Below are 17,939 nucleotides of genomic sequence, written 5' to 3' on the forward strand. Positions count from 1 at the left end.
TTGCCCCTGTTCCAGTGCAGTCTGGATCAATCCATGGCAGATGGTAGGGCTGTGTTTCCACCCCTGGGGCAGTCGGTTCCAAGTGTACTGGACGCCCCTCCAAGTGAAAGCAAACTGTGGCCTGCATTCTGCTGCCAAAGGGATTGAGAAAAATGCATTGGTAATATCAATTGTGGCATCCCACTTGGCTGCCTTTGACTCCAGTTCATATTGAAGTTCTAGCATGTCCGGTACGGCAGCACTCAATGGTGGCGTGACTTCGTTCAGGCCACGATAGTCTACTGTTAATCTCCACTCTCCATTAGACTTTTGCACTGGCCATATGGGGCTATTAAAGGGTGAGCGGGTCCTGCTGATCACTCCTTGGCTCTCCAGTCTGCGGATCAGCTTATGGATGGGAATCAGGGAGTCTCGGTTGGTGCGATATTGCCGTCGGTGCACTGTTGTGGTCACAATTGGCACTTGTTGTTCTTCGACCTTCAGCAACCCCACAACAGAAGGATCCTCTGAGAGACCGGGCAAGGTGGACAGCTGCTTAATTTCCTCTGTCTCCAAGGCAGCGATACCAAAAGCCCATCTATACCCTTTTGGGTCTTTGAAGTACCCTCTCCTGAGATAGTCTATGCCAAGGATGCATGGAGCCCCTGGACCACTCACAATGGGGTGCTTTTGCCACTTCCTCCCAGTCAGGCTGATTTCAGCTTCCAGTATAGTTAACGCTTGGGATCCTCCTGTCACTCCAGAAATATAAATGGGTTTCACCCCTTGATACCTTGATGGCGTCAGAGTCACTGTGCACCGGTATCTATTAGAGCCTTATACTTCTGTGGGACTGATGTGCCAGGCCATCTGATCCACACAGTCCAGTAAACCCGATTATCCCTCTCCTCCACCTGGCTGGAGGCAGGGCCCCTCTAATAGTGATCATAAGATTGTCCTCTTATGTCTTGTAGAAAGGGATTAGTATTCCTTATCACAGGAGCTGGAGTAAAATCAGCTCTTTCACTCCATCTGGGAAACTGCTCACCAGAGACTGGAGCAGCAGCTTTCCTGGGAGGATCATCCTTGACCATTGTTCTCCTCTTCAGTTCATGCACCCGTTGCTCCAGAACTGAGGTAGGTTTTCCATCCCACTTTCTCATGTCTTCTCCGTGATCCCGCAGGTAAAACCATAGGGTGGCCAGTGGCGTGTACCTCCTCTATTTTCTTTCTCGAGCAGTAGGGCGCCTTCTGTTAATAGCTGAGACATGGGTTGGTACGCGTGGGGAGCTGGATAGATCGGATAAATCGTCTCTCAATTGTTTGAACTCCTGGGACAGTTTTTCCACAGCTGAAATGATGGAAGGGGTGAGATTGTCTTCGAACTCTCGGAGTTGACGAATCAGGCAATCCACTGTTGGTGATATTCCGTCATTCCAGGTCATTGATGCCAATGTGTGGGCATATGATGATGGCGCACTCCGTGTAAGTTTCCGCCACATGGGTCGTGTACATTCGACTTCATCTGGATCTACGGATGTGTTCCAAGCATCTGGCCTACGATAGATCATCTCTAGAATGGCTGATTCCCTCAGGGACTGGATGCCTTTCTCTATCGTGGTCCAGTTGGCTGAGCGACTCGTAATATCGTCTTTGTAGGGAAACCTTTCCTTCACAGCTGCCAGGAGCCGCCTCCAAAGACTGAGGGCTTGCTTCTCTCTTGCAATCGCTTTGTCACTTCCTCCTTCCCTAGCAAGTGATCCCAGCTGCTTGGCTTCCCTCCCTTCTAGTTCGTGACCGTCGGCCCCATTGTCCCAGCATCGGAGCAACCAGGTGACAATGTGCTCCCCTGGAAGACGGGTGAAATCTTTTCGCATATTCCGCAGCTCGGTTGAGGTCCGGGGTCGAGAAGTGACCTCTTCTTCCTCTTCCTGTGATCCACGTAGTACTAACTCTTGTTCAGATGCTGTTCCGTGTAGTAATAGCATTGGGTCTTCATCTTTCTTCGCTTCGCGGGTTGCTCTTTGTGCCTTTCGTTTGCTTTTGCTTACAGGGGCAACAGACGTTGTCACAAACTGGCCATTTGGTTTAGCTGCAGTGTTTGTCACTGTGGTTGGAGTGGCTGCAGTGTCTGCCACTAGGATTGGAGTGGTTGCAATGTCTATTGCTGGGGTTGGTGCAGCTGTTGTGCTTGGGAGTTGAGTAACACCAACAGCTGCATTGTCTTTTGCTGTCGGGGTTTTTGTAGCTGTTGTGCTTGTCACTGGGGTTGATGTAGCTGCTGTACTTGGAGTAGCTGAGTTATCTGTTGTGGTCAGGGTTTGTGTAGCTGCTGTGCTTGTAGTTGGCATAGCTGCGTTGTCTGTTGCTTTGCCATCAGATCCAGAGACATTTTTTTCCCTTTGAAGGTGCTGGATAGTGTTGAGCAGGGCTCTGTAGGCGTAGGCCAAGCCCCAGCACGTTGCAGCGAGTTGTCCCTCTCTGGTATAAACAGAATGACAGCACACCTCGTTTAAGTGTTTTACTAGTTTTTCTGGATGTTGCACTTGTTCAATGGTGAAGTTCCAAAGTACTGGAGGGGCCCACTGGCCTAGATACCTGCCCATACTATCCCACACACCCTGCCACTCATGACTGTCCAGCCTCAGGGAAAATCTCTTGGTGGTCCTCCTATTTCATCGTCCAACCCTAGACCAGATTTGAACCCGATACTGCTTAACTTTCGAGATTAAACGAATTAGGATGTTCCCAGGATGGGATGGCCGTGGGTAAAACACACTCCGTATGTGTGCCAACATGCTGATCCCCAGCACAATCAGCAGGCAGGTTTCAAGGGTATTCAAAGGCCATCTAAAACCTTCAGAACTCTCAACTGCTGTTGCAAATAGGCTGGTGGGGGAATGGGGGGTGAAAGAGAATGCCTCCTTCGTAAGCTGACCCCCCGAGGAGAAAAAAAAAGATATGCAATTGCTAAATATTTCATTATATACCTCCCAACGTATAGAGGTGATGGCCACGCTGGAAGCACAAACCAGACCAGTTTCATGATCAATGAGTCTATTGTATTACAAGTCATTACCATGAAGTACAGTGAAACAAGAACCTTAGCCCAGGCCCCCCAGCCGATAAACACTAAAACAGCAAATAGTGGCTGTAAGTAAGGTACAACATGCTGAAACTCTGAGATCAAGCGCAACAAGTCTGAGAGCCAAATAATCACCATTGTGATGAGTAGTAACAATGAATGCTTATCACAAATATGATTAGACACACTCTGGTCAGATCTGTCATTATCTCAACCCTTCGTGCCCCACGTTGGGCGCCAAAAAGAACTGTCGTGTTTTGAGCCCAGCCGGTAACTCGGAACCACGCAGCCGCTCGCTCACTCCTCCCCCTTCTTCCTCCCCCCGCTCCCGGAGGGATGGGGAGGAGAATCGGAAGAATGTAACTCCCACGGGTTGAGATAAGAGCAGTCCTGCAACTCAGGTATAATACAAAACCACTACTGGCTACCACCAATGATAATAATGATTAGTGAAATAACAAGGGGAGAGGATACAATTGCTCACCACTCGCCGACCGATACCCAGCCCGACCCGAGCAGTGATCTGGGCCTTCCGGGTAACTCCCCCCGGTTTATATACTGGGCATGACGTGCTGTGGTATGGAATACCCCTTTGGCCAGTTTGGGTCAGGTGTCCTGTCTCTGTTTCCTCCCGGCTTCCCCTCCTCCCTGGCAGAGCATGAGACTGAGAAAGTCCTTGGTTGGAATAAACATTACTTAGCAACAACTAAAAACATCAGTGTTATCAGCGTTGTTCCCAGGCTGAAAGGTAAAAAACACAGCACTGCACCAGCTACTAAGAAGGAGAAAAATGACTGCTATAGCTGAACCCAGGACAAGGTGAAAGACCAGAGGGATGCTTTAGTGGCAGCATTTTGGACAATCTAGTGGGACAAGGAAGTGTGAGAAAGGAAGGTAGAAGAGATGTAGTTAGAGCTGATCATGGCCTCAACTGGCATCCAGATTTCATAGGTGCTGTGAAACAAAACCAGCAGTATTCAGTAAGAGCTTGGAGGTGAGAGTGCTGGTGGGTGTCAAGGACTTATCTGTGCAGTGAGCCACTGGCAGGGCTGGGAGAGACTCGAGTCGGCACCGTGCCCAGGCTCAGTCCATTGTTCCAGACCATCTCTTTGCTAAGGGTTAACTGTATTTTTAGTTTCTCCCTGGGAGAGCTTTAGAGCAAACCCCAGGCTAATGAGGGCTCAGGAACAAAGCAAAATATTGCTAGGTAAGGAGTAACTAAATAAAAATGCATAGAAGTATGTGCTGTAAAGCTATATTAAAACTGCATTGTAAACAGATTTGACTTCATAGAAATCATGTAATTTTACCAGCATGATTAAAGTGACAGAAGACAATAATCAAAGGCAGCAAATGGAATCACTTGGTGTTTCTAAATGCTAAACTCTATTTAAGGTATAAAACCTGACAGGTTTTCCAGTGAGACTCGCATTAAATGTTCTTTAAGTAAAACAAAGCATTATCAAGCATTTTGAATATTTATTAGTTTTTACTCCTTAATTTAATCAAGCAGTTTATTAGCCTCAAGATTTAGCCGAGTTGCTTTTCAACTTGAATTGCTGCTCAGATGGTTATTTTGGAAAGTTTGGAATGTTAGTACCGCACCAGAGTTATTGTGTTTGCTATTTAAGTGTTGTTTTCAGACTAAGTTAATGCTGAAATGCAGAGAAAGTGGGGTATGTGTTCCAAGGCTAGTGATTCTTTATTATCAAGTCTGACTGGTGTGTTTACAGTGAATATTAGTTACACTTCCAAGTACTAATAAGCCAGAACTTGAAAGTGTTTAGTATCTGACAGGTCTCCCTGCTGAAAGCAACACAAGTTCACATAATTTTCCTGAGTTTGGGGGATTTTAAGCCACATGAAGTATGCTGAGAAATTACTGTGAGCTGTTTGGCTCAGTTCTCCTTCGCAGCCAGCCTGTGCTGAGCCAGGCAATGGTGAGCAGCCTGGAGCTGCTCACAGCTCCCTCCTCCTGCACAGGTTCAGAGACCTGCGTGTGGGACCATGACATCTTGAGCAACAAATGTCCTGGAGCAGAGCATGGAGCCAGCACCCCCTGGTCTGCCATACTGCTGGGTTAGGGGGTGGCTGGCCCAGGAGCTGCCCCTCTGCAGCCCAGAGTTTGGGCTGGAAGGGACCTTAAAGCCCATCCAGTTCCGACCCCCTGCCACAGGCAGGGACACCTTCCACTAGACCAGGTTGCTCAAAGCCCCGTCCAACCTGGCCTTTCTGCCTTGGTCTTCCCCCACCATCAGAGGTGTTTCCCCAGTATATTCTGAGCAGCATCTGTCCCCTTCACTGCCAGTACATAACTTCACACAAAACCAGGACTCATCACACCTACTTACTTGAGACTCACACCTCCCTTAGAGCTCGTCAAACAAAACCAGATGTAGGCAATGTGTATATTAAGGAGGGGAGGAGCACAAATACACAGGACATCTGAGTTTTGTACGGATTATAGAGGTCACCTGTAGCACCGGAACCACAAGGCCAACATGCTAATTTATTATCGTTTTAAAATCAGTGCTTGCATCTAATTTTAAGTGCTCTCAAACTGACCTTAGCAAATGGTGCAGTTGTCATCGTAGAAGTGAGCAACTTTCTCTCATAGCCAGGAGTCAGATCTTCACAGCACTAAAATATAAAAGAAACATTGAGTCAGGATGACAGTTTGTTGTTTCATTAGCAAAGAATAACAAGTGGAAAATGGGCAGAAGGAGCCATTTCAGCCTGTTCAGGAGTCAACATTAGGTACAGAACCAAAGGACCTCTTTAGCACTGAGAGAACAGCATCGGGTTCACAGGAGACACCGTTTTACAGTTTCTGTTGGCTATCTCTGCCTGTAGTTAGCAGATCTTTGCTGACCCGCTGGCATTGATGTGGAAACAGCAGCACAACTGGCCTTGCAGTCACACTTCTCATCTCCTCCCCAGCAGGATGTCACCCTTGTTAGAGGTGACTGTAGAATCCACCAGGATTTTCTACCGAATCACGAGCAGAAAATTATTTTGTGAAAGGCAAAAAGCTGTGCCTTTGAAAGATCTGTTTACCTTTCTTATGAGATCTAAATGTCCAGAAGTTGTGGATGGAGAAAGGCTGTGTGCATTCCACCTGGCTGTCTGCTTCCTTTTCCAGGTGGCCTGATACAACTTCCTCACTAGTTCCTACAATAGCCACAACAAGTTGAAGGCTTATAGTAGCTCATGAAGGCTTTTTCATAGAATCACAGACTGGTTTGGGTTGGAAGGGACCTTAAAGCTCATCTAGTTCCAACCCCCTGCCATGGGCAGGGACACCTTCCCCTAAACCAGGTTGCTCCAAGACCCATCGAACCTGGCCTTGAACGTTGCCAGGGATGGGGCATCCAATTTTTGTGGTATGTTACAGCAAAATCAGAGGCTGGTCTGTCCATCTCCCCTTTCAGTCTATCAAAGAGCAACCTGCTCATGAGCAGGGACCTTGTCTGGTGGGAATCACTTTTGGAGTAAAGTTATTTTCCTTGGCTAAACACAAACAGCTCCATTAGCTACCATACACAGTGCTTGACTCTGGGCTGTGCTGCCACAAGGTGCAGTGCTGTTAAGAAGCTGGGAAGGTAGGGAAATAATCCTTAGAAGAAATGGGAGATGCATCATTAGTCCCACAGGACAAGGAACTCCTGGATACTGTACAAAATCTGCTGTGGGATGCTGTCTGAGCTCAGCAGCACTGCACTGACACCAGGGCTGCAGCCTCTGTGAGAGAGAAGGTGCAATATCTGTGTGCATCTATCAGCATACACCTGGGACAGAAGCTGTACCAGGCTGCTCTGAGGCTGAGTTTCAATGAGACTGTGTGCACTTTGCCACTGTGCTAGGCAGTTAATGCCCTGTAGCTACTCATGTGCCTCTTCTGTATAGGTCTAGGAAGATTCTCGTCTGCATCTGCCTTTGGTAGCTTATCAAAACTAGCACCATGGAAATGTTTTCTTGCGGCTCCTGTTGCACCTCCATGGCGAGGTCCCTTGTGGGTTGAATTCTACTTCACATTTCATGTTAAACTTTTGCAAATCATCAGGGTATGATTTTATATCTACAGTGCAAGGGTGGAAATAGCTAAGTAAGTATTACCTGGTGTCGTGGTTTAAGCCCAGCTGGTAACTCAGAACCACGCAGCTGCTCGCTCACTCCCCCCCTTCCTCCCCCCACTCCCAGAGGGATGGGGAGGAGAATCGAAAGAATGTAACTCCCATGGGTTGAGATAAGAACAGTCCAGTAACTAAGGCATAATACAAAACCACTACTGCTACCACCAATAACAATAATGATAAGGGAAATAACAAGGGGAGAGGATGCAATTGCTCACCACCTGCTGACCAATACTGAGCCCAACCTGAGCAGCGATCTGGGCCTTCCGAATAACTCCCCCCAGTTTATATACTGGGCATGACGTGCTGTGGTATGGAATACCCCTTTGGCTAGTTTGGGTCAGGTGTCCTGTCTCTGCTTCCTCCCGGCTTCCCCTCCTCACTGGCAGAGCATGAGACTGAGAAAGTCCTTGGTCGGAGTAACATTACTTAGCAACAACTAAAAACATCAGTGTTATCAGCGTTGTTCCCAGGCTGAAAGTCAAAAACACAGCACTGCACCAGCTACTAAGAAGGAGAAAAACAACTGCTATAGCTGAACCCAGGACAGTATCCACCCCTTATTCCATACCATTCACGTCATGCTCAGATCCCACATTTTAAAATATAGCATCGTTTTTGTCTCATGTATATATACACATACATATATATACACACACACACACACACACAAAAAGATATCATTCCTTAGTCCATGGATCAATCCCTATAAAGCTGCTGAATTCATCCAGTCCACGATGTCAGGCTCCATCTCTTGTAACAGTCTTTCAGGGCAGGAGGGACGGTGTGTAGGGCTGGATTGTTGCCTGCTGATGACACCGCTGAGCTCATCTGGTTTCATCAAAGTTCATTCTTTGTTGGGGTGATGATCGGAGGGAAGTCAGGGTCAGTTGCTGGCGACCTGAAGATATCTAGCTGGTGGGCTATAAAAGTGTTATAGAGCAGGCAACAGCATACAATGGAGTTCATTGGCTGTTTTCCCCCAAAAGTAAATCCCCTTGAGGTACACATTGGACTTCCCCATCTTCCCACATTACCCACCAAGTATATCCAGGTCCCTGAGCAAAAGCAACCCCACGAGTGGGTTTGCCTTTACCTGAAGCAGGAATAACACAGACTGTCTTCCCCAACAAATTCTTTATGTGCACCACAGGAACTTTATCCCCCTCTACAGGACGTAAAAGTTCTGATTGGGCTGGGCCAGCCCTGTTGACAGATCCCCTGGTGTTGACCAACCAGGTGGCTTTTGGTAAATGTGTATCCCAGTGTTTGAAAGTCCCACCACCCATTGCTCTCAGGGTAGTTTTTAACAGCCCATTGTACTGTTTGATTTTCCCAGAGGCTGGTGCATGGTAGGGGATGTGATATACCCACTCAATGCCATGCTCTTTGGCCCAAGTGTCTATAAGGTTGTTCCGGAAATGAGTCCCATTGTCTGACTCAGTTCTCCCTGGGGTGCTGTGTCCCCACAAGACTTGTTTCTCAAGGCCCAGGATAGAGTTCCGGGAAGTGGTGAGGGGCACAGCGTATGTTTCCAGCCATCCGGTGGTTGCTTCCACCATGGTAAGCACATGGCGCTTGCCTTGGCAGGTTGGTGGGAGTGTGATATAGTCAATCTGCCAGGCCTCCCCATATTTGTCCTTTAGCCATTGTCCTCCATACCAGAGAGGTTTTAACCGTTTGGCTTGCTAAATTGCAGCACGTTTCACATTCATGAATAACCTGGGCAATAGTGTCCATTGTTAAGTCCACCCCTCGATCACGAGCCCATCTATATGTTGCATCTCTGCCTTGATGGCCTGAGATATCATGGGCCCACCAGGCTAGAAATAATTCACTCTTATGTTGCCAATCTAAGTAAGTCCATCTGAGCCACTTCAATCTTAGCAGCTTTATCCACTTGTCGGTTGTTCAGATGTTCCTCAGTGGCCCGACTCTTGGGTATATGGGCATCTACATGGTGTACCTTCACCACCAGGTTCTGCACCTGGGAAGTGATATCTTGCCGCAGTGCAGCAGCCCAGATGGGTTTACCTCTGCGTTGCCAGTTGCTGTGCTTCCATTTCGGCAACCACCACCACAGGGCATTTGCCACCATCCATGAGTCAGTGTGGAGAGAAAGTACTGGCCATTATTCTCGTTCAGCAATGTCCAAGGCCAGCTGGATGGCTTTCACCTCTGCAAACTGACTCGATTCACCCTCTCCTTCAGCAGTTTCTGCAACTTGTCATAGGGGACTCCATACAGCTGCCTTCCATCTCTGATGCTTTCCCACAACACCTGGGCATCTTGAGTATCCTGTGTAGACAGACAATCCAGAGCTGGGCATCACTTCCAGTCTGGTCTCAGATGCACGGTACTCTGAGTGGTGCATAAAACCTGAACGAGAAGATTGTCTAGTTAGCAGTGTCTTGAGTCCGTTACCCTGCCCAAGCACAGGCTTCAGAGAACTGGACTCTTACAGTGTGAGCCACTCATTCTTTGTTCCTGGTTTGGCAAAGTCCTCCTCCCTCCCTAAATATGTGGTCAAATGCCTGAGCCGTGCAAGTGACTTAGTGCAGAAACACTAGCAGTCCATTACAGAGCCAGAGTGGGTTGGGGCAGTGGGGCAGGCTGGGCTGGTGGTGGCTGGGTTGGGCAGCGTGTGGTACATGGAGGGGGGGTCGTGGAAGGTGAATTTTCTCTTGCTGAACAGAAGACACTTTTTTTATCCCCTCTCTTTGTTACAGTGCAACAAATTCCCTTTATTGCCACTGCCTGATAATAGGTGCCCAGACTCTCTAATGCTGCACATGTATGTTGCTTCTCTGCACCAGCATGCCTCAGATTTCCAGCTTCTGCTACAAACCCCTTCTTCCATATGCAGAACCCTTTCCAGCATATTTGCGCTCAACCCAAGTGTGGAATGGACACAGAGATGAGAGTCTTACTTCAGAAATTAACCCAAACACCTTGGCTTAACCCAGGCAGTTGTGACCAGGTGCACACCTCATCCTGCAGAGCACATGATGCTCCAGCACAGCCCCGATTTCCACACAGCCATCTGAAGCGTGGCTGTATCCTCTGGGAACAGTAGTGGAAGAGCTGTTTCATTTGAAAACTGGTCGTGTTATCACAAAATTATATCAGAATATAAAATTTATCTTATTTATTTTAGGATAAATGATGGCTAGCAGGAGTCACTAAGAGCTGCATCTGATGCAGTGGGCTAACAGCTGGCTGGGGGGAGGTAGAGGTGGTGTGATCCTGGTTTTGTTTGCTTTATGGCATTACTGTTTTGGCCTGGAGGTGCTGGACCATTGAACTCCTGTGATTCAGGATACTGTCAGCCTAGTCCAAAGCCCAGTGAAGTCAGTCAAAAAGACTCTTATGAATGTGATGGGCTTCGCATCCAGCCCCAAGAGCACTGTACCTCTCTCTGCTTTCAGAAATGAAGGACTGCTTTTTGTAGTGCTGTACCATCTCCTCTAGGTTTTACTGTTGAGTTTTCTTAGCACATATTCACTTGATTTACCTCACAAATAATATGTTATTTTATAGTGACCATGAACACAGATAGGCTAAAACTAGTTTTTCAGGACCTACTGAAAACAGCAAGACTGTCCATTGCCTTCAGTAAGCACGGGATGCTCCTGTTCACTCTCCAGAGTTACATTTTTCCTTAGCATTGCATGTTTTCCTCTGCTCAAAAAGATACATGGGACGAGCAGATGCCCAGTGAATGTTTGATAGGCCCCTGCATGCAGCTCTGTAATGAACACAGTTAGGTGGTGGGCTGTGTTGCTCCAGCGTCCCGCACGAAGACTTCAGAAAGTTTAGGGCAGGGGCTGTTTTGAATGTAGGCCACTAATTCCTGTAGGTTTAAACCAATCCCATGCTCAGTAACCAGGGAGATTCACTGATGGACACAGAAAAGCAGTAATGGTTCAGCAGAGAGTGCCGATTTTGGGGAGGAGAGAAAATACCATCTGTCAGGGGACAAAGCTTTAGGGCTGATGCTGTCTTACCTGAGACCAGGTGATGCAGCCAGTCTCCACGCCTCTTCATCTGGCCTGTTCCCAGCTCTGGTTGTTTGCAGCATGCTTTCTATAGGATTTCTTCTTTAATATTCCTGTTGTTTTTCATCTTCCAGCTACTTCCTGTGTGTTTGGTACCCTCATTTCTTCCCACTTGCCTCTTATCCCTCTGCCTTCTCTGCGCCTTTTCCGCTCCTTTTTTCTCCCTTAGTGGTGTGCCTATTGTCCCAGCCTTAACAGACATCAGAGAGATGTAAAGGATTGCATGTCCCTTTCGAAACATGATAACCTTACCAGTGTCAGTGAATATTCATATATCTCCAGGCTGTAGGCAGCCCTGGGGAGAAAGAGCACCTCTCCACTACCAGTGGTGGGTCTGTGTGCCAAGTTTGAACAGAGCTAACTGCTTTGGTTCAATAATATCCTGCAGCAGCAGATTTTACAGGTTAATTCCAAGCCACTATGAAGAGTCACACCTTTTTGTGCTGCATGTTCATTGGCCTTTGATTCCCCCACTTCCCCAAGTCCTGGAGCAGCAGCAGTGCCATTATTTTTCATGTAATTTTGGTGCCCATTTCTTGATTACTTCTTGTCATGCCATTCTTCCCAGTCCAAATGATTCCAGTCATTTTGTGATTTTTCATTTCATTTAATTGTAGTCTTTATGTCCAAGTTTGACCTACAGCATGCTCCACAAAAGTCACATAGCATACCTGTGGTGCAGCATTTCCATCTGTAGACAGGCGTAAGAGCCAGGAAAGCAAATGACAGGTCTTCGCAGAGAGGAGCTGGTGCTGTGCTCATGTTGCTCCTCTTCCCTTCAGGAGGCTGAAGGAGGCAGTGGGGCCAGTGTAAGCAAACTGTCCACCCAGTGCTCGCCCCTCATTTTCTTCTCTGGCTTGGTCTGATGGGCTGCTGATGCCCTTTGCCTCATCATACTCAACAGCTGAGGTGGAAAGATCTGTTGGAGATCTGACGCAAAGTCGTTAATGAAGATGTGCAGAAGACATCTCATTCAATGAACTGGGAATTGGATCAAATTAGGAATTTGAATTGCCCAAAGCCCAAGTGAGGTCATGGACAAATGGCCGGGAAGAACTGTTTCTTTTAAGTTGTTGGAGTGGGGTGGTCACTACCTCTGTATAATTTTCCAGGATCCAAAGTAGGCTTTCAGTACATGAATAATCATGAAACACATGGAGCAGCTGCTGTAGCTGAATTTCAGACTCAGCAAAGACAGGTGAGAAGTGAAGCTGAACTGACATCTCCGTCTCCTAACATGTGTGCGAGAGGTGACAGCAAAGTCTGAGATCTTCTGTTATAAGATCAGAAGTGAATATCTGAGGCCAAGAGTGAAGATTAGGGCTTAGGACATCTCTTACATCAGCAGGCTTTGCTTAGTGTAACCAGTTATTTTGATATCTTAATCCAAAAGTAAAGCATTCTGGCATTGAGCTTGTGGGATGACAAATGAACAAATAATTCAGTGCAGTGGGAACTTCACAGTCAGCTCTAACAGATTCACCACTAACACAGTGTGGTTTTCTGTGTAGGTGTAAGATGAAGACAAAGTATGTGGGTACCTGTTGCCTTTGCACTCTTGCTGACAATACATAAGCCTAAGTAGGTCAAACAGGAACAATACTCATTGCTAAAAGAGAACTATATAAGCATTTCTAATTTCTCTCTCTTCCTTTTTCTTCCCCCCCCCAGGACTTTAATCTTTTATACGAAGAAGCAAAGTATTACCAGCTGCAGCCAATGATTAAGGAACTTGAGCGATGGAAACAAGAGAAAGAACAAAGGAAACATTTCCAGCCTTGTGACTGCTTGGTCGTAAGAGTGACTCCAGATCTGGGGGAGAGAATTGCATTGAGTGGGGAGAAAGCTTTAATAGAAGAGATTTTCCCGGAGACTGGGGATGTCATGTGCAACTCCATGAATGCTGGCTGGAACCAGGACCCTACCCATGTTATTAGGTTTCCTTTGAACGGATACTGCCGGTTGAACTCAGTGCAGGTAATGTAATGGTCTTTCGGTGTTGGCTCATCTATTTGTTGGGGTGGGTTTTTTAGTATTTCTTGTTCAATTATATGCAAATTATTTGCTTCTGCCCAATTACCTTCAGTGTTTATACTGCAAGGAGATATTTTCTGCCTGGTGAGATCACAGCCTTTCAGATTTTCCTAAGTCTAAGCAGAAAAACAGATTTAGATTTTGTGTATGTTAGCGCCATGCTGGTCTCATAATGGTGTTATACTGATGCTATTATTTTCTTCATCAATTTATAGCCTGCAGCAGTGTTGTTTGTGGGGGTTTTTTTCTCCAAAGTGCCCCCCAGGAAGAAAGAGAGAGTTCCAAAAAGTACAAAAAAAAAATCTCCACACCATTTTATAGAAAATGCAACAATGTGTAAATGCATAATTTATGTCTCACTCATAATTAAATGATGGTGCCTGTGGGATGGACTTAAAAAAAAATTATTTCTGCACTTTTTTTTTCCCAAAAGAATGTTCTATAAAAATTGCCCAGAGTATTTTAAACAAAATATATTTCATTTTATACTCAGAGTTTTGACATTAGGCTTAAAATTAAACATATGAAACAAAAGAAGATAATTGGACAGATAGGTGGATGGTAGCAGAAATAAATCTGCGGCTTATGTTTAGGCAGCAGCCTTATGGACAAGAAATGCCATTTCACAAGGGATCACCACTACTGTGGCCAAGGCCTTGGTGTTGTAGTTGTCCTTGGGCTGCAGAGAAGGAATGGTGTTGGTGAGGCAGTTAACTTGTGCCTTACTTAACAAGGGCAAAACAGCTCTCGGTTTTCGTATGTATGCCTTTAAAATATGCTGCAAATACTGTCGAAATGAAATCAACCTGTGGGGAATATTTCCAAAGTTGTTACTATCCCTTGCAGATGGGCTGTGGGAAATGCTTTAGTGGCCTTGATAAACTTCCCTGTGGTCAAATACCCACAGAAGAGCTGGCCCATGGGACTGGCTGGCCAGACTGTAAAGACCAGTAAAGGTGGATGCAGTTGTTTTAACAATGCGCGTTTGACACTGACACCTCCCTCCCTGGGGCAGCACTCCCTGGTTCTCCCTGCGCTAATAATGTTTTTGTCTAAAATCAGTCTAAACCCAGCTGGTTTGGGTGATTTTTTTGGTTCAAGACTCCCAAGTGTTTTATTTGGTTGAACTTTGATCAGGCTGATGCCTGTGGTTGATTTTGTGCAGTCCTTTGCAATTTCACATTTGGCAAGGTTTAGAGTGGGCTGCCCCAGAAATAGAAGGCTGGAGGTGGGTTGCAGGCAGATCCATTTGCTGGCAGTGGGAATGGTGATGAATTCATCATTGTGCTGGGCAGAGAAGGGAGCAGCTGCACTTCAGCTAAGGTAAGTGGATGGGGAAGCGTGTTCATATCTCAGCCACCCTGTCCTTGTGATACAGTTACACGCATGCAAGAAATAAGAATAACCAAAGCAACAAAGGGTCACCGCGAGCCACTGATGGGCTCAGCACTGCCAGCAACCAGGCGAAGAGCTGGATGCCCACCTGGCTGAGCACTTGGGTCTAGGTTAGCCAAAGCGGTGTGTAGTAAAAGCTGAATGCTAATTACTGTTAATATTTGAATGTGTTTTGAATTCAGTTAAAATTCAGACAGAGTCAGAGTCTCTTCACAAGTTCATGTTGTGAAAAAAATTTCTGTCAGTTTACAGTATAAATAATAATACTAAATTACATCATTTTACTAAATTACATGATTTTACTATATAATTAATAGAAAGTGTTTTCAAACACTTTCTGCAAAATGATGCATTTCTGAGACCAAAGGCTGATGAAATCAGCAGCTAATTATCATTGGCTCTGTGGGACTCTGGTCAGCACAGAGGTGCTGCCCCTTCCCTTCCCAGGGTATTTTGGCAAAAGAGTATTAAGTCATGAAGTTGGAAGTACAGGGAAGCAAATGCACAGATTAAGGGAGATGGATTAGGAGGGGGAAGTGGGTGGAAGAGCAGAATCATTTCCAAAGAAGCTCAAAGAGTGAAGCAGTAGGTCTGCCTGCTGCTTGCTCAGATACAGCATTTTTGCCTCCCTGTGCCCTGCCGAATATATTTTGTGGCAAAATTGCAATGTTTTTAAATTCTTCCTATCTTTGGAAGGTATTTTCATTAAATGTTTTGTGTTAAGAGCTGTGCATATCAAACAAAGAATGTCAACACTGAGTAGGTAGTGGTAGCCAAAAACATAACAGTAGCTCTTAATGCCCATTTGTACTTACTTACAGGTATAGAGTTTTCTTAAGACTGACACTGTTTTTTCAAGTCCTCGCAACAGGTTCTGGTGAGATACATGAGCTTACCTTAGAGAAAATGCTGTGATGCTTGTTTATGTTGAACATTGAGTCTTCATAATTAAGAATGTATTTGTTAGCATTCTGCAAAATTTAAATGAGAAGCATTAAGTGCCTCATCACTCACAAATCCTCTAGTACTCTGTGTGTGTCCCATACATAGGAGAATCACAGCTAATGCTCACTTTTTGACATACTTTCTCTGGAGGTTTACAGGACAGAAGCTCTGATTCGATTCAGAGACACTAGTTTCCCTCTGTCTGTATCTTACCTTTTTAAAAAGTAATGTGCATAGAACCAAATGCAGTAAATGGCATTTAAATCTGTTCATGTTCAACATGCTGTTGTCTTGTGCATGCACCAGCACAGGCAGCATACAGCCCAGATATGAGAGTTGTAAGCATCTTAAATATATTTTGATAACCTACCCTCCTGCTGGTGTTACCAAGTTCATCAGGTTTAATCAATCATCAGGTTCAGTTCCCAGCACAGCGGGCCCATGTGCTGTAGCAATGGAAGCGGTCCCTTGGGCAAGACTTGCAGACCAGTACAGGCTGCTCCCCTTGATGGCATTTACCAGTAGAGGAACCATTTTTCCAGGCTGCTGCCCTGGACCCCGGAGAGCCAACGCTGGGCGGGAGGCTGCATGGCATCTCCTCCAGTAGATCTGGCATTGTGGATCCGCTGAAGGTGGACCTGGCATCTGCTCTGAGAAAAGTCTGTGTGCGTCCTGCTCTGCTAGGAAACCATATATTAACATGCTCATGCATGTGAAAACACAGCCCTGATCATGTTACCAAGATCAGTATATCCTAGGGTAATGTGCTGTGTGACAGCCTCAGAAATTAAAGTTGCCTCTGGGTTCCTTAAATTCATGCATCTAAATTGCACCAACTTTTCTTTAGAAGGAGAAGGAGAAAATACATATTTGGGCAATACGAATTAACCTCTTTCTTGGGCTGGAACGTTTCCTGGTTGTCCATGTCTTGGCTCCGCATCCTGTCCCAGCCATGCTTTGCATGCACACGCAGCAGCGCTCCCTTCTGGCAAGGGAAAATCACGGCTGTAATGTCTGTGGAGATCTGGCGGAAGTGTCACTCAGCTTCCTAAGACATTGTCATCTGCCAAGGAAGAGCTGAGAAATGTTTTCAGCCCCTTTCTGTAAGCCTGTTCATATTACTAATGAGTAATGGGCGCTTTTTATTATGACATAAATCTGATGTTGCTTTCTATAAGCAGTAAGAGATAGTATCAATATCACCACAGTCCAGTATTTTACTATATGATGTACTAAACTGTTCTGCAGAGTGCTTGTTTGATTAATTTTTGTTTTCTGCAGAGGTTTTCTGAGAGCGAGACTTTAATCACAGTGTAGTCATTTAACAATAACTTACAGAATTATAGCTGAATAATATTCATGCAATGAGGACTCAAAAGACTAAATCCATCATTTAGATATGGTCTTCCTGAATGCTTTTATCACTAAAATTTGCTGAATATTAATCTGATTTTCCCCCCCCACACATTGCAGGTGCTTGAAAGATTATTTCAGAAGGGATTTAATGTGGCAGCTTCATGCGGTGGTGGGGTGGATTCCTCTCAGTTCAGTGAATACGTGCTGTGTCGTGAGGACAGACGACCACAACCCACCCCAACAATCAGAATAAAACAGGAGCCCCTGGACTAGACCCTACCCCTACTCCTTTGTAACCGTAGAAGTGTTTAATAGTCCCTTATGTGAAACACTAAGGATTTGCAAAACAGTATTAGCAAACAGATTTTGACTTTAAGTTGCCAATTAGTGGTATTCTGAAACTACCTGTCACATAGCCAGCCATGACATGCATTTGAAAAAACAGTTGTCTGTTTTTCACGATGGAATTCCTGAGCATACTCAGCATACCAGGCCTGCCGGGAACGTACTTTGGGCTGAACAGCGGTGGTGGTGGAAAAGGCAAAGCTTCATCAACCCCTGACCCTAGGTTGGACTTCTGAAAGAGCAGTTAAAGCAATTTGAATTGATCAGCAGGAGAAGCAGTTCTGATAGCCTTTCCAGCCGTACCCCGATGCTGTGATGCATGGAAGCGGGAGCCTCCGAGAAGAAGATGGTTCCCTAAAAACTGCACTGAGTATCTTCCCTGACTGCTGCACCTCCTTCATATCAGATGTGTTTTACACCTCCATACACGATGTGACACTTCTGTGATTGTACTTGCTTGTACTAGCAAATGGCTTATTTTTATACTATATTTTCAATAGAAACATCTCCCTGTGGACAGACTCCAGAATCTGAAAAGGACCGATTTATAGTCAACTGGTGCTCCGTACTAAAAAACCCCACACAAAACAACGTGACGACAAAATTGAC

The 17,939-nt window shown here is 45.8% G+C and overlaps 1 protein-coding gene across 1 annotated transcript in view; it reads left to right on the top strand.

The window, feature by feature from the left end:
• Positions 1-17,653, top strand: part of LOC115618981 (BTB/POZ domain-containing protein kctd15-like) — a 52,773-nt gene extending 35,120 nt beyond the window's left edge. The window contains exons 4-5 of the mRNA XM_030511000.1: positions 12,927-13,232; positions 17,103-17,653. Coding sequence (XP_030366860.1) covers positions 12,927-13,232; positions 17,103-17,258 — 462 coding nt within the window. The 3' untranslated portion in view covers positions 17,259-17,653. The remainder of the gene's footprint in view (positions 1-12,926; positions 13,233-17,102) is intronic.
• Positions 17,654-17,939: the final 286 nt, after the last annotated feature.

The sequence above is a fragment of the Strigops habroptila genome, chromosome W (genome assembly GCF_004027225.2).
Source record: "Strigops habroptila isolate Jane chromosome W, bStrHab1.2.pri, whole genome shotgun sequence".
Taxonomy (NCBI): domain Eukaryota; kingdom Metazoa; phylum Chordata; class Aves; order Psittaciformes; family Psittacidae; genus Strigops; species Strigops habroptila.